This window comes from Thamnophis elegans, chromosome 2 (genome assembly GCF_009769535.1).
Source record: "Thamnophis elegans isolate rThaEle1 chromosome 2, rThaEle1.pri, whole genome shotgun sequence".
Classification (NCBI taxonomy): domain Eukaryota; kingdom Metazoa; phylum Chordata; class Lepidosauria; order Squamata; family Colubridae; genus Thamnophis; species Thamnophis elegans.
In genome coordinates, this window is record NC_045542.1 from 24623961 (window position 1) to 24648353 (window position 24393).

A 24393-nucleotide genomic window follows, 5' to 3' on the forward strand; every position below is an offset into this window, starting at 1 on the left:
AGAAAATTCTGGGTCTAAGAGCCTTTGACCAGCAGCATCCTTCAACTCTGGGCTACCTTGGGTTGCCTCCATGAGTTGAGGGACCTGAGGAGCAAAACTGACAGAGCCAGATTCTCCATCCCAGAGTAGGCTACGCCTGCAATTCAAAGTCTCTCCAGCGCTGCCTTTAACATTGCTGAAAGTCTGGGAATGTTATTATGCTGATGGGCTCCTGATTATGTTGGAACATATACATGGTAGATCTAAGCATGCGATTAGCTGGAATTCTTGTATCATTTGCCTCATGGCAGTTCTTTCCCTTCTAGCTGTTCTTTTTCTCTTGACATAGTCATTGTTTTCTTTTTTCAGAAGACCTTCTGGGGGCAAGTGACTCCACGTTCCTGGTCTTGCCACCCATAAGAAACTATTTGCAGCCTACTCTAACCTTCTACTTTGCTTCCAAAATGAAGTCTCACAAGGGTAGCACATTACCCTGCTGCTGCGGCAACAAGGACTCCCAGCACATCATGCATCTCCTCCGCTCCCTCCATCGAAAACTGCATTTGGAAATTCCTTACCCGAGAGTGCTAAAGTTTGGTTTGTAGGTTCGAAGGCTCTCATCTAGTGGAGACAGAATATCTATAAAGATCCCTGCTGTGTCAAATTCATGGCTCTTCTTGGTGCTCAAAATCCAGGCAAAAGGAGCTAAGGAAAATTTATAAATGGCAATCTTTAGTTGCCTCCAAGACTTACAAAATTATCTCCCTTTCTTAACCTACTTTTAAAAAAACAAGAGAGCTCCAGCTTGAAATGTTGGTTATCCCACATCCCAGCTTTAATCCAAACACTATTTCTTTTATATCAACAGTCAGTTTTCCAGATACAGGTGAAATCCAGCTCCCAGCAGGTCCCTTGATGAGGAATGGTGGAAGTTAGAATTCAACAATATCAGAAGTTCTGCTTATATTTTCTACCTTTAATTGAATTGAATTGAATTGAATTTATTATATTTCTATGCCGCCCTTTTCCCAGAAGGGACTCAGGGCGGCTCACAACCCAAGTCAGGGGGGGGGGGATAGGGGATACAAATAGGGGGAAAAAAGACATAGACAAACAATACCACAATTTTAAAAACAACTCAACAGACACACCATTCGAGCGGGGACAGGAACTCATCAGCCCCAGACCTGTTGGAACAGCCAGGTTTTAAGGGCTTTGTGGAAAGCCTGGAGGGTGGTGAGGGTCCGAATCTCCATGGGGAGCTCGTTCCAGAGGGCCGGAGCAGCCACAGAGAAGGCCCTCCTCCGGGTGGTCGCCAGTCGGCATTGGCCAGTGGATGGAATTCGGAGGAGGCCTAATCTGTGGGATCTAATCGGTCTATTGGAGGTAATTGGCAGCAGGCGGTCTCTCAAGTACCCAGGTCCAATACCATGAAGGGATTTATAAGTGACGACTAGCGCCTTGAAGCATATCCGAAGACCAATAGGCAGCCAGTGCAGCTCGCGGAGGATAGGTGTAACGTGGGTGTACCGAGGTGCACCCACAATCGCTCGCGCGGCTGCATTCTGGACAAGCTGAAGTCTCCGAATGCTCTTCAAGGGCTGCCCCATGTAGAGCACATTGCAGTAGTCCAGTCTTGAGGTCACAAGGGCATGAGTGACTGTTGTGAGGGCCTCCTGGTTCAGGTAGGGACGCAACTGGTGCACCAGGCGAACTTGGGCAAATGCCCCCCTGGTCACAGCCGACAAGTGGTGTTCAAAAGTCAGCTGTGGGTCCAGGAGGACACCCAAATTGTGAACCCTGTCTGAGGGGCGTATTGTTTGACCCCTTTATATTTTCATTCAACATTTTATCTCCAGCAGTGAAGGAAGGGAATCTGAATTACCACCAGCAGTATCCATTCAATGCTTACCATATTGTGTGAATGATTTTTGAAACTATATTTGGAAATAAAAACAGATTATGCTAAACCAATCTTATTTTATTTTTTGACAAAGTGACTAAATTAGTAGACCAGCAAAATTCTGTGAACATAATATACCTAGACTTACACAAGGCCTGCCACACTTTCTATTATTCTACTATGCCATTTCTATTGTGGGAAAATGGGAAGGGGGATGGTATGGAGTTAAAGGCTATGTAGTAAAAAAAAACAATCCTTTCTAGAAAGCCAAGGTCATCCTTTGTCTTTGCACCTCTGCACCTGACCAGAACTGAATGGTTGGAACTTCCAGCATGGCAGTGGAAGATTGAAGCATGTGATGGACTTGTGGGCGTGGGGGCAAGATTATGAACTTTCAATCGGGTGGGGAAAACCAGGAAGCTTTCAGATTCGGGGTTTCCCAGATGTGCCAACATGGCTCTCTTAATAAATTGGAACTTTGAGCAATACTTTGCCTTGGACTCTGATCTAATTTTGGATGCTATTTGGAACACTTGCAGAATAGTCCTTAATGGCACTACCTCTACACGGGGGGAAGTAAGCAGTGGGATACCATGAGGTTCCATCTTAGGCCCAGTATTCTTCAATATCTTTATAAATGGCTTTGGAAAAAGTGGAAAGAAGAGTAATTAAGATGGTTAAGGGCTGGAACCAAAAACATGAAGAATGGTTGCAGGAATCGGGAATTGCCAGTTTAGAGAAAAGAAGGACTGGGGTGGCATGATAGCAGTATTGAAGTATTTGAGGGGCTACCATTAAGAAGAGGGAGTCCAGCTATTCTCCAAAGTACCAGAAGGCAAGAGAAACAATGGATGCAAACGTATCAAGGAGAGAAGCAACTTGGAGTTACAGAGAAACTTCCTAACAGTGAGGACAATTAACCAGTGAAACATCTTGCCTTCAGAAGTTGTAGGTGCTTCATCACAGGAGGTTTTTAAGAAAAGACTGGACAGCCACTTGTCTGAAATGGCATAGGGTCTCCTGCTTGAGGTTAGACTGGAAGACCTCTAAGGTTCCTTTCAGCTCTATTCTGATTGATTGAAATAAGGGATGCCTCATCCACAATACAATAGACTGCAGTATGAGACAAGGGTAAAGCCATGCCACGTTTCTTATCCAAGGAGAAACAAGTTGCTCCTACAATACAGTATTTAAAAAAACAAATCTTTGGTCACAAACTTTATGGTGTTTCAATTATTTCTCTCAATATAACAAAGTGACATCTTTCATTTCACTGCAGAGGCTGGAGCATTGTCTGAAGAGTATTCAGCCATGTGAATTTTATTCAAAATGATGCTTAATAGGCAATCAAGAGAACATACTTATTGATAGCACAGCATTTGTTTAGCTGTTTCTACAATTATGCTTTTAATATTGGAGGAGGGGGCAGGCACTTTGAATAAATACATTCATAGTGCAACTTATGTAAACTTTTAAGACAGATACTCTTCTATGTTAGTGTTATAGATCTCTCTGATTTTCTGTCACCTTGCTACCTGGTTCACAAATTATATTAAGTCAGTTTTGGCTTAAGCATGGCTTAATGAATCAAATGGAATTGATAGCATTTATAACATCCACTGAAAGTCAGTTTGTAGCAGTGATTAAGGCATTGGCTAGAAATGGAGAGACCATGAATTCTAGTTTCACTTTAGGATTGAAGCCAGTTAGGTGACCTGGGACCAGTCACTCTCTCAGCCCTAGGAAGGATTTAATGGCAAACCATTTCTGAAAAATCTTGGCAACAAAATTGCAGGGACTTCTCCGGGCAGGCTCCAGGAATTGGACATGATTGAAAGAATAAAAATTCACCTATGGTTCACAAATTATTCCGTCTGCAATCATGTATAACGAAACCACACTGTAGCCATATTCATATTTCTCAGAAACAACGCTAACCAGAATGGTAAAAAACTATGAGAGAACAATGAAAAAAAAAACTCGAGTGAAGCATAAAATAGCAGAAAAGTCTAAAAATTAGTATCTCATTCACTTTCTGGCCCATGATTATTGTGAAACAAGAGAAGGAAAATCAGCTATACTGCCTGTCAATATGCAGTTGCAGTTACATAGAAGAAACATGGTGTCTTCCAATCATGAATCACCTGATGACTGTCATCACCACTGGCCATTTCTCATTCTGGCTGGAAATGACAATATCTGGACACCTAATATTGAAAACAATTGGAATAAAATGTCTATATCATGAGTGTTAGTAGCCAGGGATGATGAAGTTCCCTCTTCCCAGGTCACCATTATCTGTAGCATGAAAATCAACAGATAAAAAAAAAGTTAACTTTTAACATAATGAACACAATCCTGTAGCCTCTATAAACAAAGAGCAAAAGAAAAACTGAGCACTGCTACTCCCACTCCTGCATTTGGGGGAGGAGATGAGGGATGGTGACAGTCCTGGACAGCCTTGTCTGAACTAGGAAGCTAAGCTGAATCAGACTAGGTTATTATGTGGAGACATTCGGGGAATTGTAAATCTGTGGAGTAGACTGGGAAATTGAAAACCCCTTCAGGAACAATTCCATGGCAATCTATTTCTACATTAAAGCCAAGGAAATGACATGCACAAGATCCCATAGGAAATGATATGTGGTTGGATCCTGAGCTGTGAATGCTTCTTTGGGAGAAGAGATGATTCTGCCTCCTTTGAAAGAAGTAGTGGTCCTCTTTCCTTAAGAAACAGTTACTCGATTCCATAGACCTTGAGAATTCCTCACTGACCTCAAACCTTTTGTTCTGGGAGAAGAATGTTGAGTTGTACCTAGACTCACAGCTTCAAAAATCCCCAGACCTTACCTAGATCTTTTCAGTCAGATTTCAGGCCAGGTTACATTACTGAGACTCGATTGTGATTGCATGTCTTGAGGATCCTCTGACAGATGGTCCTCCGGGATCTCTTGGTGGCTTTGAATATCAGTGATCATGGTATCCTTTTGGATTAATTCTAAGAGTGGAAGACACTATTTTATGGTGCTTCTTCTCCTTCCTCCAGGGCCCATTTCAGTCAATTTTGCCAAGCCCTCTCATTGTCGAGTTCCCCATCTTGATTGTCGTCTCATTCCTATTTAGCATATATGTGAAACCACTGTGAGATCCTCTATCAATACAGTTTTAAGTACAATCTATACTTAGTTATAAACCTATGCCCCAGGCCACATGAATGATAGCTGGAGGCTGTAGAAGTCTGGATTGAAAAAAGCAAGCTGTAGCTATAAGTCTAGGTGGTTGTAGGTTTTAAGACTTCCTGCCTCCAGATATTTTTCATCATTAACTCTTTTTTTTAATCCCAAGGTTTGGTTTTTTTGCTGCTATGTCCAACATAGAGGCGGGCAAAAGAAAGCCAGCGGCAGGCTGGTGGTTTCTTTCTTTTGCCCAGAGGCTGCAGCCTACCTGAGCTGCCCGTCTCTGGGCAAAAGAAAGAAAGCGGCTTTTGCCCGCCCTGCCGCTATGTTGGACATAGCAGCGGGCAAAAGAAAGCCAGCGGCGGGCTGGCACTTTCTTTCGCCCGCCTGTCAGAACTCGAGGATTAGGTCCTATATGTTTATTAGGCTTTTTGGACAAAGAAGCTTCTGTAACAGATCAAAGAAGTGAAGCAACTGGACAATGAGTAAGAACAGACAGAGAGGAATCCAGTAGAAAACTATCACACTCTGGAGAAAGAACTTTGGGAGAACGGAGGAGGCAAGTTATCACTAATTAGTTGAGAAGAGCTGGCTACTGCATGAGGCAATCAAAGTTGTGATTAGTTGCTGTGTGCTCTCTGTAATTTACCTCATGATGTTCACTATAAATATATTTATTTATATAAAACTGAAAGTTCGTGTCAGCATCTCTGACTCCATTTGGACATCATCTGTGCAATTCCCTAACAGTGTTCATCATCTAAATGCATTCTAGGAATCTATGACAGGCCTGGACATCATTAAATTCCCTCTGTTTTGTTGGTAGGTAATGAAGGCGAAGGTACTAGAAGAGGTACACAGTCAGCTGAGTGATCTCTTAGATAAGACCTTGGAAGAAGCAGCTCATTCCAGACCCCAGCAATTGAGCGTCATCCCAGCAAACAAGCAAACCAGGTGGAAGCGGTTCCTGGCAATTGATTTTACACAGGGATGGGGAAAATAGAGTCATCAGGCAGTGCTGGCTCAATGGCCTTGAAACAGAAATGGGCACTGCCTCCTATAGTCATCACTGACTGTGGAGTAAAATCCTCAGGGACTCTTACCTTTACCCCCCTTCTCAGAGGAGAGAAGGGTTTTGAGAAATAAACTAAATATTACCTGCTTTGAAATCTTATCTTGCAGAGAGAAGGGTCAGCTACTGAAGAAGAAAGTCTTCGTCCCTCAACGGTCCTTGTTTGAGTAAGTATGCCTGGCTATTAGTCCCTGAAACCATAGAGCTACATACATACTAAGAAATAAGTGTGGAGGATCTTACCTAGAGGGGTTTGAATCCTTAATTTTAAATTTGAATTCAGTTCTCAGTAACAGATCACTAGCTCGCTCCAAAAGGCCGGTTTCAAAGAACAAAAAAAATGGTTTGATAGAGATTGCATGCAACTAAAAAGGATATATAATATGGAATACAAGAAAAGTAAAAGTGCCCCCTTTGAGGATCACACTTACTACTTAAAGCAGCTGAAAGCACAATATAAGAACCTTCTAAAAGAAAAGAAAAGTGCGGCTCTGAAGGAGTCTTGGCATAGACTAATTATTGCAGTCAGGACAAAAAATACATCCCTTTTTTGGTACATCACCAGGGGATTGGGAAAACCTCCCCTACCCCCAACAAATCAGGTTCCGATTCATGCCTGGGAAGAGTATTTTAGGGAGCTTTATACAGATCCTGACTATGAAACCAAGGAGAGCCAAGCTAGTTTGGACCAAACTCCTTACTGACCTCCTGTTACACCAGAAGAGATATCCTGGTTGATTGGAGCCCTAAAGGCTAATAAGGCATCCGGGGCTGATAATGTCCTGCCAGAAATAATCAAAAAGAACGCCAGTTGATGGGCTCCACTTTTAGCATCACTGTTTACATTTATGGATAAAACAGGCCATATACCTAGAGATTGGGGAGTAGCAATTATACCAATTTATAAAAAAGGTAATAGAAATGACCCAGGCGACTATAGGCCCATTAGTCTTCTAAACGTTATTAGTAAACTGTATGCCAAACACCTAAATTATAAACTTCAAGATTGGCTAATTTCAGGGGGGATAATCAAAGATGAACAAGCCGGTTTTAGAGAAGGAAGATCTATGATGGATCATATCTTGGTACTCCACCATTTAGTACCAAAATACACATATAAAAAAATCCTCTCTTTTTGTGGCCTTCCTTGATTTTAAGCAGGCCTTTGATTCAATATCCAGGATCACCCTCTGGGAGAAATTAAAATGCACCTCTATCGATAAACACCTCCTCTTCCTCATACAAAAATTGTATGCCAATTCCACCTTGAAAATGAGGTGTAATCCCCAAGGGAGTTTAACCGGCTCAGTAAGGGTACAAAAAGGGGTAAGGCAGGGTTGCATCCTGTCCCCCTCCCTCTTTAACTTCTATATTAATCCCCTGACTGATTTCTTACAGAACCCTGATTTCTATCCTCTTAACCTAGCACAACACAAAGCGCCAATTCTCTTATATGCTGATGATGCCGCTATCATTTCACAAACCCCTGTAGGACTGAAGAGAGCAATTAGGGCAACACTTGGCCATTGCAGGCAAAACAAGCTGGTCCTTAATTTTGATAAATCAAAAATTTTAGTTTTTGCTTAAAAGACCAGGCCAATACTCCTGGAAAACAGAAGGACAGTTTGGAACAGGTTAGAACATTTAGATACCTTGGGGTGGTTTTCCAGTCACAAGGGACATGGAAGGCACACCTGGATCGCACATTGCAAGTAGCCAATAGGTCCTCAAATGCAATTAAACATTTATTTTATACATGTGGAGGTCAGTTAGTACCTGCTGCCTTAAAACTTTTTGAGGCCAAAACATTGGCACAAATTCTATATGGGGCACCAACAGGAATCCTTGCAAAGAGAGACTTGCTAGAAACTATACAAAGCAAATTCCTGCGAGCCATCTTAGCTGCACCCAATGGAACTCCAAATGCCCAGTTAAGAATTGAGACAGGCATGCCTCAAATTCAGGTAAGAGCCTGGAAGATGATGATCATTCATTGGCTTAAAATGCATTTCTTTCCAACTAGTGTTGAGTGTTGAGTGATAATTTCCCTAAGGTGACCAGACATCCCGATTTTGGCGGGACAGTCACAATTTCTAACAATTTGTCCCGTGTCCTGGGGCGTTTTTAAAAAGTCCCGATTTTCTGGCTTCATGTTGAAAGCCCACTGGATTTGCTTAAGAAATCCTAACCGGGGCAAGACAAAAGACACTCTGTCTAACCTCTCTCTATGTCTCAGTACTTTCATTGAAGATATTAAAACTTTAAAGCAAGAAAATGGACCAGCCCCCGCCTTTTTTATCTCCTTTTATAAGAAAAGATGACCCAGTACCATAGAGCTCCAGGAAATACTTTGGCTAGAGAAGTAGTGACTGTTTCTTCCTGGATTTCCCGGAGGGGAGGGGCACGGAGGTTGGAGGTCGGCTCGTGTGGGAAAAAATGGTGGCAAAGTTTCTTTGAAAAATATTTCCCTGGGACTAATTTCACCATTTTAGTTTGCTCAGTTCTTTGTATTAACATCTACATCATTTTGGATTGACTTGGAGTGCCTGCCTGCTGGTAAGTGAACTGGGTTTTTTTCTTTTATTATTTTAATGTATTTTAAAATAATATTTTATTTATTGTGCATAGGATTTTTTTAAAATAGTTTTATTCTGTGTGGATTCTTCTTTAAAAAATTGTCTTAGACTATTTAAAAAAAGATTCTATCCAAAATAAATTGAAGTGAAACCATTTTTAAAAATTCTATGCACAATACTTTGAAATATATTGTGTATAGAATTTAAAAAAATAGTTTTACTTAAATTTATTCTGTGTGGAATAGTTTGAAATGTTTTACTTCAATTTATTCTGTGTGGATTCTTTTTTTAAATTGTCTTAGACTATTTAAAAAAAGATTCTATCCAAAATACAAAATACCAGCTGCAGTTATTCACTTAAGAACTGTGGCAAGAAAGGTGATATAATGGGTTTAGTGACCAAAGTTACAATGGCATTGAAAAAAGTGACTGATTACCATTTTTTCACACTTAGCGACCATTTTCACACTTAGCGACCATTGCAGTATCCTCATGGTCACGTGATCAAAATTTTGATGGTTGGCAACAGTTACAATTTATATTTGTAAATTGTAGTTATGTTGAAATAAAAAAAATACAATTTGCATATTTTTGTGTTGTATGAAATTTTTTGTTGCTCCGTATAAAATTTTTAATCAAGCCCCCCCCCCCCCCCGGTCAAAGGTGTCCCTCTTTACCAATCTGAAAATCTGGTCACCTTAAATTTCCCCTCCCCCTGGAAACAGGCAATTGATCGCAAGCTGGGCTCTTATGTGCTCTCACCAGTATTCTTAATCTCCCTAGGCTTTGATCAAGCAAAGCAAGTAGTAATTAATAGAATGAAAAGGAGAAGTGGAAGATAACTCACATGTTCTATTACACTGTGAGCTATACAGAGCTTGTAGGTCTGCACATATTCTCCCCTTATTAGAGAGATTGCCAGTGAGGGCAGACAATTTTTATCTAGGCTTTCTCCTCCAGGACACTAACCCGATTACCACGTATGCAGTGGCAAAGTTCGGTGCTGCTGCAATGTCCATAAGAAAAAAATTGGCTACAGAAGTATAGTTGTAATCTTATACCAATTATCTGGACATATCTCTAACAATCTTTGGACCATTGTATTTACTCCTACTGTATACTTAACAGCGTTGCACCCAGGTAAACCAGGGAGTGACCCGAACAATCTGAGAACATGTATGTTATTTTCGATTTTTAATGTCAATACCTTTTAATTATATCTTAATGTCAGTATTTTTTAACATAGTGTAAAAACTAATGTGTATTGCTGGTCTTTGACCTTAATAAAGATTTACTTACTTACTTACTTGCCTGGCTATGATATGAACAAGACTTAGACAGAGGGACAATGTGCAAAGTAGCCAGATCTCTAAGGCCTCAGATTCCAAAAGTGGCCTTAGGCAAATAACTGATATTCCAAATATCAGTTATTGGAAATAGCCCAATGAGGACTGAACATGCTCCAAAGCCACACAATGCTGAGACTCTTTGGTGGGTGCCAGGAAAGTATAAAAAGAATAGATACAGGTGATGGCAAACAAAATGGAGTATTTTTGAAAGGATTAGGTTGATTAGCGCAATACTACAAAGAGTTATTACTAGCATATTAGAAGAGATAAGAGATGGAACATTTTCCTCTCAGCCACTTGAATATTATTTCTTTTGTACAAGTGAAACTACAAGTTTTTGCACAGAACACTAAATGAAAATCTTTGGTTCCCAGGTTTTGTCCAATGATCTCCAGATGCCCATCTTTCCCAACTTCTGCTACTTACTTGCTGGCAACTTGTCTCTCTTTTACAGCTGGAGGTGGAACATTTCTGCACAATCCATCACATATTTGTGGCCGTGCTCTGTATCTTTGTCCTCCAACAAATCATTGTGGATTCCATCGATGAAGGACGGTATGATCCAGAAAAGGGGGCAGGATAGAAAAGCTGTTCTCTGATGTATGCTAATTCTGGGGAGAATGTGGGATATGATGCTATTTGTTTTGTGCTAAGGAACACAGTAGTAATCCTAAAAGCACATTTACCTAATCTTTAAACTTAGGTTCCATCCAAAGTTTAACATCCTTGAGGCCTTGCAGGCAGCTTGACCCTGGTGCATCTCCTCCCACTTGTCACTGTTCATCTACTAGCTGAAAAGAAAATGGAATTTGTTCTTCTCCTTGTCTTTGTGCTCCTGTTAAACAGTAACACTTGGGACCCTCCTATGCCCACCTAGAGATTAAACCTAAGTGAGAAATGCCTCCATTGGTGCCACCTTTGCTAGTCATCTAAACAATCAGTTCTGTCCAATGGAGCAACACACCTTAAAAGACCTGAAAACAAACCAACAAACATTCAGGTGAGAGAGGAGTTCCCTGAGGATTTGCTCCAGCATGAGTCTGAAACTTGGAAGATCAAACCTCCAGTCCCGGCAATTGACGCTGATTGAATCCCCCAACATTATCCTGGGATACGTATTTTTGCCTTCATTCATGGGAGGTCTCCATCGGCCTATGAAAAATCTGGTTCTGGCATCATTCCAGCCTTTTGGCCATTCTGCTCACTGTAATGTTTATTTGTTTTTAATGCTGTATGCTGCCATGGGCCACTTTTTAATTGGGAAGCCTTACAAATGAAATAATTCCTCAAAGGAAAAGAAGGAGAAGGAAATGTCCATGATAGGCAAATCCTTGAAATCACCAGCAGTTCTGTAGAAGCTGAAGCATTGTTAGAAGTTCTGCTTTATTCTATAGAAATGGTAGAGGGTTATTATACAGCCATACAGATTGGTAGCAGAGGATGGTTATGTAGCCAGACAGATCAAATAAAGTGTACAGTGTATAGTCATTATGGGCCTTGCTGCTTAATGGTTTCAACTGTCACAACTGTTGCAGGAAACTCTCCTCAGAACATTAGGGAACCATAGATTATAACCATAGATGCTAACTTAAAACTTCCATCTACTAGTTAACTAATTCTGTTATGAAACAAAATGAGGGTGACTGATCGTAATTTTTCAGTTGGAGCTGGGTAGGTCCTTCATTCTAACTCTGTTCTGACTATTTTGAAGAGTTCATGGGAACTTTCGTGAGTTTCCTTCCTCAAAATAGCAGGACCAATCCCCTTCACTTTTCATCAGTCATGCCACTGAATATTGGGGATAACCCAGAGAAACTGCTTATTTCACTTGAAACATCCTCATCTTTTGGGCAGCATCCTTAGAATACTTTTTCTTCTTTCTCTTCCACAGTCTTGTTTTGGATTTCGAGTCTTTATCATTGGCTTTCGACAGCTGCCCACAGCACTCTTGGCCTGGCTCTGCATGTTCCTCTACACCTTATTTGTGCCCTATCAGGCCCTGCAAATGTGGTCAGGCTGCTTGAAGATGACCAGGTTCCCCAACCTCTTGACGGCCACCTTGGTGTTCCTGGTGCTGCTCTGCCATGCTACAGTGCTGGGATTCTTTCCTGTCTATATTATTGTCTACTCTAATTTGGGAATTGCCTCCCGTAAAATTGTCCTCTTTGAGCAGGTATGGCACTGGGGCAGCACAAAGAAAGTGGGTACAGGGGAAAGGAGTTCTTAAACAGAAATGGGAGAAGCTAAGGTTGACGTTTGAAGTGAAGTTGGAATTATGAAGGAATTCTGGTTGCCTCAGGACATCTCAGTGTGGAAAGTATAGATAGTAGCAAGCGCTAGAAAGGTCACTTATAGCATTAATGTATACAGTGGTGGGATTCAGTCAGTTTGAACCACTTTGGGAGAACCAGTTGTTAACTTTCTGAGCAGTTTGATTGTTAAATTATTTGAATCCCACCACTGCTGGTACCCTCTGAATGGCCTGGGCAAACCCCAAATAGAGTCATTAAGGGTAGGCCAGGTTAAAGATATATACTTCACTATACATTGCCCTGAAGAAGATATACAGTACATTTTTAAACATCTTATGGCAGAAGTTATGGTCCTTAGCAGACATCGTCATGTATACGTCATGTATAAATGCTTACAGTAGCACTTGCCATTGTCTGAAAAATATATTCTTCTTTTAAGCCAGAAGATAAGCAGATTTCATCCAAGCAAGACGTTGAGCAGAAAGATCAGCAGGCAGTATAGCTGACAGTTAGCTAAGTGAGTAAGCAGGGGCCATTTCTGTCTAAAAAGTCTAGATAGACAGAGTCTGGAGCAGCATAGGATCCATGGGATCCACCATGGGAACATTTGAGACTTTTTGGATCACCCCATCCTGCTGAGCTAATGGGTGCAATTCCTTTCTTTGAATAGCCACAAGGATGGTACCAAAGGCCAAGTAGGTGGAATAGCCGAATACTAAAATCCTCTGCAAGGATATCTACAACATGACTCAACTTCACGCTGTTTTCTTTCTTGTTTCCCTCTGTGCCATAGATCCGGTTCCTGATGAAAAGCTATTCATTTCTATGAGAATCAATGCCTCCTCTTCTCCATGCCAGGCACCAAGTTGGTGAGTTGGACTTGGAGGCTCTTGGTGCTGATTACGATAACTAAAAGTCACCCCCATAGACCCCAAACTGATTTTCCACCAATTGCATCATCTGAAGTTGTAGCATAAGATAATCAAGTAAGCTTTGGCCTCCACATGCTAATTGTTATCACAGACTTTCTCAACCTATCGAACTATTGGATTACACTTTCCATTTGCCTGCCAGTGATTGGGTATAGTAGATGTTGTAAGTAGATTTTAAGTGTTGCAAAATTCTAACAAAAGTAATATGAATGCAAAGCAAAGGAAACCACTTGGCTGGGTCAAGTAAATTTCCCCAAATCCCTCACAAATCACAATTTCTCCTATTTGCCAGATTTTATTTAGCATGAACAGCTGCAGAATATAGGTGATTTATTTATTTGGCTATTTGTTTGTCTTTTTTTATCAGGATACAAAGCAGCTCAAAAATTAAAGAAACAATCTGACACATTGTGCAAGATTTTATTACTGTATTTTTCAGAATATAAAACGCACCCTAACTCTAACCCCCGCATCCCATGTTTGTGAAAAATGGGCAAAAAATTGACCTTTTTTGCAAAAAAGGGGGCATTTTTGGATTTCCCTACGACCCAGAAGCACTCTGCAGGCTTCAGCAGGGCTGGGAGAAGGGAAGAATGACCCTGTTTTGGTGTAAAACAGGAGAAAAATGGGCCAGTTTTAACCAAAACGGGGGGGGGGTGCCTTTCCCTACCCCCCAGAAGCATTCTGCAGGCTTCAGCAGGGCTGGGGGAAGGGAAAAATGCCTGTTTTGGTGAAAAACGCGGGCCTTTTTACCTTACCCCAGCCATGCTGAAGCCTGCAGAGTGCTCCTGGGGGCTGGGGAAGACCAAAACTTTTTTTTCTTACTTACCTCTTCGAAATCTTGGTGCATCTTATAAACCAGTGTGTTTTATAGTTCAAAAAATACAATAATTGCATTTTCCCCTATACATATCCTTGTGAATTCATGGAAGAAAAGCTTTCCTTGTTTGTTCCTTTTGTACACGATGGAGGCAGACTTTCAGAAAACCGAGTTCTGCATCGTGAATCACACCTTAACTATTTTTTTGTACATAAGATCTATCACAAGCTACTTTTTGTACATAAGAAATATGCTAATAAGAAGAGCTGTGGTAGCACAGTGTTTAGAATGCAGCATTGCAGGCAGATTCTGCCAACTGCCAGACATTTGATTCTCACCAGCTCAAGGTTGATCTTCCATCCTTCTGGGTCCTTGAGGACCCAGATTGTTGGGAACAATATGCTGACTCTGTAAACCATTTAGAGAGGGCTGTAAAGCTTTATGAAGCGGAATATACTTTAAGACTAACTGCTATTGCTATTGCTATCATCATGTACACATAAAGCTTTGTACTCTTCCTGCTAAAATGGTATGCAGAGAGGATATACCTGCACTTGAGCAATATGGAAACTCCAGGGAAACTATTTCTTCAGCGTACAAACCATTGGTGGGTTTCAAATTTTTAGGACCTATTCTTTAGGTGTGGCCTATTTTGTGGGAGTGGCTTGGTGATCATGTGATTGGGTGGGAGTGGCTTGTTGGTTGTCTGACCTGGTGGGTGTGGCCAAGTTGGAAAATGTGGTGAAACTCACTTAACAACGCTCTTGCTTAGCAACCAAAATTGTGGGCTCAATTGTGATCGTGTTTCCTTCCTTCCTTCCTTCCTTATTTCCTTCCTTCCTTATTTCCTTCCTTCCTTCCTTCCTCCTTCCTTCTTGTGTCTCTCCCCCCCCACTTATTTTCTTTCTTTCGCATCCTTCCTTCCTTCTTTCCTTCTTGTGTCTCTCTCCCCCACTTATTTTCTTTCTTTCTTTCTCTTCCTTCCTTCCTTCTTTCCTTCTTGTGTCTCTCTCTCCCCCACTTATTTTCTTTCTTTCTCTTCCTTCCACTAACCCTGCACGTGCCCTGGTCCCACCCAAAAAGGCGAGCTGTGGGGCGGGGGAAAGGGGGGAGTCTATGGCTCCATGCAGTGGTGGGTTTCAAAATTTTTTGGAACCTACTCTGTGGGTCTGGCCTTCTTTGTGGGAGTGGCTTGCTGGTCATGTGACTGGTGGGAGTGGCTTGTTGGTTGTCTGACCTGGTGGGTGTGGCCAAGTTGGAAAATGTGGTGAAACTCAGCGTTTTTTGCATCGGGGCGTGCTGCAAGAGGGAGGGAGTGAAGACCTTTTCTAGCCAGCGCAAAGGACTTCCCCGGACTTGCTTTGTTGAGCGGGGGCACCGGGCCCGCACCTCCACCACCAGCAATCCGGAAACGGTCTTCACTCCCTCCCTCATGCAGCACGCCCTGATGCAAAAAACGCCAAGATGTTAAGCAAGGGAAACATCTGTTGCTTCAGTAGAAAGGAAAGCAACTTCAGAGCTACGGCTGGCGTCGGGCCGGCAAAGGCTTCCCACTGACCTCCCCCCCCCACCTCTGAGTTCCTGACAGATCAAATTATTTCAGCAACATCTCCTCCCACCATGGCACCCCGCCTCCCCCTCGCACATCACCTCCGCTCCATTCTCCAGCAAGCCTCATGGGTTTTTTTGCCTTTAGGAATAAGAATATTTAAAAGGCTTTTTTTAAAATTTGGAAACAAAAGATGATACAGGTTCTGCAAGAGCGAATCTCCGTCGCACGACTACGCTTTTTCTTCCTCCAAATAATGGTCACCACTTATTGTAGCAAATCAGCCTCCTAACTTCAGTCCAGGCTCTGCAAATACCTTCTCTCCCCCCACCAAAAAAAACCCTGCAATAACAGGAGGGAATCGGTCATTATCATTAGCACTCTCCCCCACGCCTGGCCTCCCCTTCGGAGGTAAGGGGCGGGGAAGAGCAGATCTCCCGAGGACACAAATATTCCCCAAGTGGCTACCACCCACTTCTCGTAGTTCCCCCCCACTAGAAAATGGGAGAGGAGTGAAATAATGCTACGCTTTGAAAACACGGATCTCCAACGCCAGGTCCACGCCAGGAGGTTTGGGGCTTCCCTCCAGGCCACCTGCACAACCAGCAGCCGTGTCCACAGGCTCCGTGGGGAAAGGCGGGCCATGGGAAAGGGGAGCAAGTACGCTCGCCCGCCTGCCCGCTCCAATCTCGCCCACCCAGTTCCCAAACCCGCTCTTCGGAAAGAGCTCTCCAGCAGCCTCAGGCAAGGTGTCTTTGCTGCCCCGCTCGGGCCAAAAGCAAATAAAGCAAATAAAGTATAAAATGCTGGTTTAACTTTCTCTGCTGCTTCTCTCCCAGGCTGGATCCGAGAGGAGATCCCTGTCCTAGTCTTCCTCCTGCCCTCATGGCATAGGGAAAACGGACGGTATTTTGTCCCTTCTGTCTCCCCATTGCTCAGAAAAGCAACTCCGGGAAGGTCCTTTGGTGGCGGCAGGCATCCTAGAACCTGCTTGCTAGCAAAGGACCTTCCTGAAGTTGCTTTTCTGAGCAACGGGAAGACGGAAGGGACAAAACACCATCTGGCCGGGACCGGTATACAGGGCTGGGGGTGGGGCACTTCTGGGTTCGGTCACGAACCGCCTCGCAAGAACCGCCGAGGACCGGCAGCAACCCACCCCTGGCTCCATGTCTCTCAATCTTCTTCCCTTCCTCAGTTCTGTGGGCGAGAGGTGCTGCTGCTGAGGTAGCACAGTGGTGGCAGAGGAGTCAGGGCACTGCCCGCCAAGCAGTGCGACACACAGCTAGCCCAGGAGCAGTAGCTGCCGCCGCTGCCGCCAGCCACCCTGCATCACCATCACTCACTACCACTCAGTCCAGAGGCCGGGCATGCAGAGGAGGTGTGGAGGCAGCGACGGCAGCTGAGCAGCAGCAGCACTTTGGTGGGCGCTGAGGGAAGGAAGGAATGAAGGAGGCTGCACGCTTCTTTGCCCTCGGCTATGCAACCTCCTTTTGTTCTCTGCTGCCCAAACGAGTGATCGCGTAGCTGGGCCAAATAAGCCGGCAGCTTCTTTCCTTCACAGTTCACATGTTCGAGCAATGGGGGGGGGCTTTCTTGCATGCCTTCAGAGAAAGAAAGAAGGCGTATGAGAAAAACCCAGCTCAAAAGTGTGAATGAATGAGGCTGCAGGCTCCTTTGCTCTTGGCTACAGCCTCCTTCCTTCACAGTTCACATGTGTGGGCAAGGGGGAGGCTTTCTCGCATGCCTTCGGAGAAAGAAGACAGGTGAGAAAGTCCCCCACTGCCTCTCAGAGGTGGCGTGATTGGGAGAATGGGGGGACACGCTTATCGCTGGATCTTGTAGAGGGTCTGGGGTGGGTGGGCACACCATCCATCTGGCAGGAAGACCCACTGGGATTGCAAAGGGAGCCGCCGGGATGGAGGAGGAGGAAGAGCGGGAAAGGGGTGTCGATGGGGGACTAGAAGTTGGATCCCTCTGCGCGTTTCTCTGAATGCAACGCCGTCTGTTTCTCGGTGGTGGCCATCCTCCCCTGCTGGAAATTGTCACTTCGGTTGGGGGAGGACGGGGAGTGACGGATGGGAAAGGTAACCAGGTGACAAAATGATTCCCCAACTGGCTCCGGTGCTGTTAAGTTCTGCTTTGCTTTCTCCCCCACCCCCACCCTCATTTTGCCTCTAGCGCCGGGGCGGCAGGGCGGCTTTTGCCCACTTTCAAGAAAGCTTTCTTGAAAGCGGGCAAAAGCCGCCCTGCCACCCCGCGCCAGAGGCAAAAGCCTCTATGTCGGCCATAGTGCCGGGGCATCCAAAAGCCCTGCCACTATGTCCAAAAGCCCTGCCGCTATGTCCAAAAGCCCTGCCGCTATGTCCAAAAGCCCTGCTGCTATGTCCGACATAACAAAAAGTGCCAGCCCACATGCCTGCAGAGGCAGGTAAAACACACACATACAAATTACTTACAATAATACAATTGCTTACAAATTATATTAATTTTGAATTCCTCCCCCTCCCTCCGACCCACATACCTTTTCCAGCTGTTTCACAGAGAATTTCAACTCTGCTCTTGTCTGCCATTATGAAAATGTAAAAATATAAAAGGAAAAAGGCAAGAGCTGCTGAGGTCAGGCTGGGCTGGCTGCTACCAGAGTCCCCAATGGATGACTTTGCTTAACTGTTTTAAAAAGCCTCTTAAAAAATGCCCTCTACAGGAGGTGGCAAAAGAACCAAGTGCGTCATCTACATAGGAAATTTTTCAGCTTTTAACCCTTGGTTAACTCTGCTCGAGTGATCATAAAGATAGACTAAATGAGGCACGTGATTCTCCCGCCTCCTCCTGTAGAGGGCACTTTTTTAGAGGCTTGTTTAAACAGTTAAGCACTAAGCAGAGTCATCCACTGTGACTCTGGCAGCAACTACCTCAGCCTTTTTCCTTTTAATTTTCTTTTCTTTTCATGATGACAGTGTGAGGCCCTGCCTCCCCTGCCTCTCCTGACTGCACATCACTGCCTAAAACTCTGTACACCTCCTTGCTCTCCCACACCTAACAGGAGCCACTTAAATTGCAATTGCAATTTCCCATTGGTTTCCCCACTGACTTAGTGATGGAAATTCTAATCCCAATTGCGTTTGTAACTCAAGAACTATAAATCTCTCTGCCTAGGACTGGTGGAGTTCCACATCATTCTCAACATTCTTTCGGTCATGGCATAGGATTGTACACAATTGGCTGTACTGCTATATTTATCAAGATTTTCTCTGGGTAGGTAATGCTTTAATGGGTTTTGATAATAATCTTTGGGGGGCAGGAGGAAGAACTGCAGCCAGGGCAATGGTCAAGAGGAGAAGTCTCAGCCCCACAGCAGGAATGGGGGTAGAATAACATCTCAGAAGAGACTCTCCCTTGTTGTTCAGAAAATAAATGCCAGGAAGGGGGGAAGTGCTTTCAGACTTGCAAGATTCTATTACTGTAACCTTGCAATAAACGTACTATTATTCAGTGGTGGGATTCAGCCAGTTCACACCACTTTGGGAGAACCAGTTGTTAAGTTTCCGAGCAGTTTGGTGAACTGGTTGTTGGAAGAAATCATTAGGGCAGAGAACCAGTTGTTAAATTATTTGAACCCCACCACTGCTATTATTGGTTTACTGTTTGGACTACCTGAAAGGGCTGACAAGCTTACCAAACCCACCCTATATTACCCCATAAAGTACACCTGCTCTGTGTAATTTCTCTATGCTTGTCTTCATTGTTTATTGGCGAACACCAGGATGAGGTTTATAATTCACTTGTGCTCCTTCTCTTCCAGCTGATGGGAAAGAGAGCTCGAGCTGGAGCTATGCTCATGGTCTTCCTTTTGTCAGCGGTTACTCATGAATACATAATCACCTTCTCTTTTGGCTTCTTCTATCCTATCCTGTTTGTGTTTTTTGCCATGATTGGAGGTTAGTATTGCCTCAGGAAATGGACTGAACCTTTCCTCAGAAGATTCAAGCAAGTCCCGTAAAAAAATAATGTGGCATGGATTGCTCTTGGTGAACCTTCTTTCATTCTGTTCTACCCTCCTTTGGTTTGGTGTTTCCACACTTCCCAATTGACACATTCATTTGGTAAGTGGAGTTGCTCCAAATTTATTCAAAATATATTAAGCCAGTGGTCAGGATCTTGGACCGGATGGTGGAGAATGGAAGGTCAACATCCATGGGAATGGACGGCCACCATCCAGTCAGAGCTGAAGAAATTTCTTGGAAGAAAAATGAGAAAGTCCAGTTGCCTCTTGAAAAAGCTCCTTTGGGACAACCTTGACCTGGATGACTGAGAATCTCCATAGACAATCCTGAGACTTGTTTGTCTAAATGAGTAGAGCTTCTCAAATTGAGGAAGACTAGATAGGAAAAGATTCAAGGCATTATCCTGCCCCCCTCCCCCGATTAGTGGTTCTTAATCTTGGTGACTTCAAGGTGTATGGACTTCAGCTCCCAGAATTCCCTAGGCAGGTATGTGCATTGTATTATTGTCTCAAATGATGCACTTCATGGTTAGGATGGAGGCTGCTTTTTCATACTTGAGAAAATTATTTTGGTGTTGTATTTTTTTCAAATCTTGCTGGTCATTGACTGAGCAAACAGTGGCTCTTCCCTGAGAAAACTAAGATTCTTCATTCCAATGGGAGAGAAAATATAATCTCAAACATGAATAATTTTATAAATTAAAAATCAAGAGCAGAAATAAAATCAATAACTGGAAAATAAAATTTTGCTAATTCAGGCATCCAATTAACATGGATGTTATTTTAGGTTAGGTCATGTGGAATGTTCCTATTGTAGATAACAATTATTAGAAATCAATGAATGAGAGATCTCCTTGGCTCATTGTGGCTGGAATATACACCATTAACCCTTTTTCTGTTTGTCCTCATAGTGTCCTTTAATTTTGTTCTCGATGATAAGAGAAAAGGCCCTTTCTGGAACATCATCATATGGATATGCCTCCTTTTGGGCGCAACAATGTTTTTCTCCTTATACTACCAAGAGTGTTGCACAAATCCACTGTCCACTCAAGGAGGTGAGTAGACAGTTTATGTTGTGGAGTTGGAATAAGTCTTGGGTTCCCTCTTCATACCATGTTTCATTATTGTAAATATCTCTTCTTCCAAGAGCGTCAAGCCTGCAAGCTGGCATATATTCCATCTGCTAAAATTAACATAAAGATGTGGAGAATTCAGAAACACCAGGAATTCGCAAATAAAATTGTTATAAAACTAAGAGCTTATTCTAATTCTGCTGGTATTGGCAATGGCTAATAGCAGCTCAGGGGATATAGCCTGTATCCATATATACTTACTAATTAACTTGACAGACTGATCAACTGACAGACCAGTTAATTTGTGCCATTAAGTTGGTTCTGATTCCTAGTGACAGCATAAATAGATCTTCTCCGTGTTGATCTATGCCTACTTGTTCTTTCAAGTCTCCCAATGATTCAGTCATAGCCAGTATAACTGACTCCATCCACTTTGCTACTGGTCATCCTTCTCTTTCCTTCCTTCCTTTCCCAACATTCTCTATTCCTAGCCTTATTTACCTATATCTATGCTAGCTCAAAATAAATATTTATTTGGTTTTTAACCTTTAACTTTTGATATGGGCTGGGCTGAAAGAGAGTGATTGGCCCCAAGTCACCCAACTTATTTTCATCCCTAAGGGAGGCCTAGAACTCACAGTCTCCTGGTTTCTAGGCCAGTACCTGAACCAGCATACCAAACAGCTCTTAAGTTAAATAAGTTTTATCTCATCACTATTGGGGAAAACAGAGGCCCAGAATACATATTTGCATGAATGTGGAAACTACAGTAGGTATTGTTAAAAATGAGAACGCAATGGTTTCAACTTTGTTGCTTTCCGATATAAAGAGAGTGATAAAATAGGAGAAAAAAATCCTCTCTAATCTGGCTGGAACCATTTAATTAAAGATTGCTTCATTATTCCTTATATTACTTTATAAGATTATGTCTGAGTCACATTTTGGCTCTAAAACATTAAATAATTCAACCCAATCAATAAAAAATAATGAGAAGACATTTAACTAGCTGTATTTTGGGGCATTCAATATGTGAAAGAAGTACCTGACTCAATGGTGGATTTCTCCTGGTTCGACCTGGTTCAGTTGAGGTTTGTTTTATTTGTTTTATTTTATTTATTTAGTTGAACTGGTAGTGGTTTGGCAGCCTACGTCGCTGGACCTGGCATTGACCCAGGGCTCCTACACCCCCCCAACCGGTTGTCTATTTGGCACCGTAGTTGTGCAATCTTCTTTTTTTTCTTCTCTGCATGTGCAGAATAACTTTATTGCTTTGCACATGCATGCACATTGCACATCAAGTGCAAACAGTGCACCCACGAGCAAACCAGAACTAGTGACTGTTGGAGCCAACCCCTGAGCTGACTGTTATTGATATATGAATGTTGCAATGTTCTTATTGTTTTATTTTCACTTCATTTCTCTTCATTTTATGGAGCCCTAAAAAGGAAAAAAAGACGAAATAAAAGGTCCATTGAGAGCAGCAGATATGCCCAGCATGTTGTCAACCATGTATATGGGCTCTCATTGGGAATCCAGCATATTTTGAGGACACCAGGTTCTGTAATTTTTTTATAGCAAGAATCTGTTTTACAGCACGGCTGGAGATGCTCACTTGCAGGGAGTTAAAGCAAATTTTTCTTCCTTCTCCTCATATCATATCAGTAGCTGCAAAAGGTGGTCTGTGACATAGAAAATTCTGGGTGTAAGAGCCTTTCAAAAGCAACATCCTTCAACTCTGGGCTACCTTGTGTTGCTTCCATGAGTTGAGGGGCCTGAGGAGCAAAACTGACAGAGTCAGATTCTCCATCACAGAATAGGCTACACCTGCAATTCAAAGTCTCTCCAGTGCTGCCTTTAACATTGCTGAAACTCTGGGAATGTTATTGTGCTAATGGGCTCCTGATTATGTTGGAACATTTATATGGCCGATTGTCAGCCTCTGCTTTGCTGCTGCTTCGGCTGCCATTGAAACGAGGAGGGGGGGCATGGTATTTGGGAGGGGACTACTAATTGTGCTGGAGGAAGATCCTGGAGTTTCTGCTGCCTGTCTCACTGCGCATGCAGAGGAGGTTTCCCGCCAAGGCCAACAGCACCGACATTCCGTCTTGGTGATGCCTTTCGAAGTTATCTCGCACCTGACATTTGGGAGAATTATGATTGGACTGTGACTGGGAATGGGGAATGGGTTATTCTATATATCAATTGCTTTCACACCTAAATAATCAGTCTTCGCTTTGCTACGCTTCTGTTCATTTATAATTAGTAAAAGTACACTTGATTTCTATCAATGGAGTCTTGTGGTTTTCTTTCCTTATTATCCAATGAAGGAGTGCTGACACCGATCTTGCTGATCCAGATTTAAGCATGATTAGCTACAATTCTTGTATCATTTTGCCTCATAACAGTTCTTTCCCTTCTAATTTTTCTATTTCTCTTGACATAGTCATCGTTTTCTTTTTTTCAGAAGACCTTCTGGGGGCAAGTGACTCCACGTTCCTGGTCTTGCCACACATAAGGAACTATTTCCAGATTACTCTAACCTTCTACTTTGCTTCAAAAATGATGTCTCACAAGGGTAGCACATTACCTGCTGCTGCAGCAACAAGGACTCCCAGCACATCATGCATCTCATCCACTCCCTTGAGGGAAAACTGCATTTGGAAATTCCTTACCTGAGAATGCTAAAATATGGTTTGTAGATTTAAAGGCTCTCATATAGTGGAGACAGAACATCTATAAAGATCCCTGCTGTGTCAAGTTCATGCCTCTTCTTGGTGCTCAAAATCCAGGCAAAGAAAATTTATAAATGACAATCTTTGGTTGCCTCCTAGACTTACAAAACTAACTTCCTTTCTTAACCTACTTAAAAGAAAACATGAGAGCTTTGTCCTAAAATGTAGGTTATCCAACATCCCTGCTTTAATCCAAACTCTGTTGCTTTTATATCAGCAGTCAGCTTTCCAGTACAGGTGAAATCCAGCTTCCAGCAGGTCCATTGATGAGGAATAATGGAAGTTAGAATTCAAAAGTATCAAAAATACTGCTAATATTTTCTACCTTTAGACTTTCATTCAACATTTTATCTCCAGCAGTAAAGGAAGGGAATCTGAATTACCACCAGCAGTATCCATTCAATGCTTCCTTTAGTGGGTGAATGATTTTTGAAACTATATTTGGAAATAAAATCAGATGCCAAACCAATCTTATTTTATTCTTTGACAAAGTGAGTAACTTAGTAGACCAGTAAAATTCTGTGGACATAATATAGTTAGACTTCAGCAAGGCATTTGACAAAGTAGACCATGATCTACTTCTTGGTAAACTAGAAAAATGTGGGGTAGACAGCATCCTCATCAGTTGATTTTGGAACTGGCTGACAAACATTTGGCTTCATTGCTTCTGGTTGATATCCTGGTTGAAACTTTTGTGATCTGTCTGTCTGCTCATCATGCCATGTTTCTCATCCAAGAAGAAACAAGTTGCTCTTGCAGTACAGTATTTAAAAAAATCAAAACCTTTGGTCACAATCTTCAATTGTTTGTTTCTCTTAATGTAACATGAAAATGACATCTTTCACTTCACTGCAGAGGCTGAAGCATTGTCTGCAGACAGTATTTGAATGTGTGCACAGCATTCCATCAATTTTATTTCTTATTATACTTAACAAATTATTATAAAATTAGACATAAATATATGTAATTATGTAATT

The 24393-nt window shown here is 42.6% G+C and overlaps 1 protein-coding gene and 2 long non-coding RNA genes across 8 annotated transcripts in view; 2 read left to right on the forward strand and 1 right to left on the reverse strand.

Moving 5' to 3' along the window:
• LOC116502949 (sterol O-acyltransferase 2-like) overlaps positions 1-23314 on the forward strand; it is a 102318-nt gene extending 79004 nt beyond the window's left edge. For 5 of the 6 annotated variants that reach the window (XM_032208997.1, XM_032209002.1, XM_032208998.1 and 2 more), the window contains one exon: positions 349-760. In XM_032208997.1, the coding sequence (XP_032064888.1) occupies positions 349-399 (51 nt within the window). In that variant the 3' untranslated portion in view covers positions 400-760. Of the gene's footprint in view, positions 1-348; positions 761-23148 lie in introns of those variants that run through there. The other variant, XM_032209001.1, reaches the window with a different exon arrangement.
• On the reverse strand, positions 322-23891 carry LOC116502952. The gene is made up of 2 exons (XR_004254623.1): positions 23742-23891; positions 322-953 (listed from the first exon to the last, which is right to left on the reverse strand). It is a non-coding gene; the product is annotated as an uncharacterized LOC116502952 (long non-coding RNA).
• On the forward strand, positions 10516-12368 carry LOC116502953. The gene is made up of 2 exons (XR_004254624.1): positions 10516-10610; positions 11947-12368. It is a non-coding gene; the product is annotated as an uncharacterized LOC116502953 (long non-coding RNA).
• Positions 23892-24393: the final 502 nt, after the last annotated feature.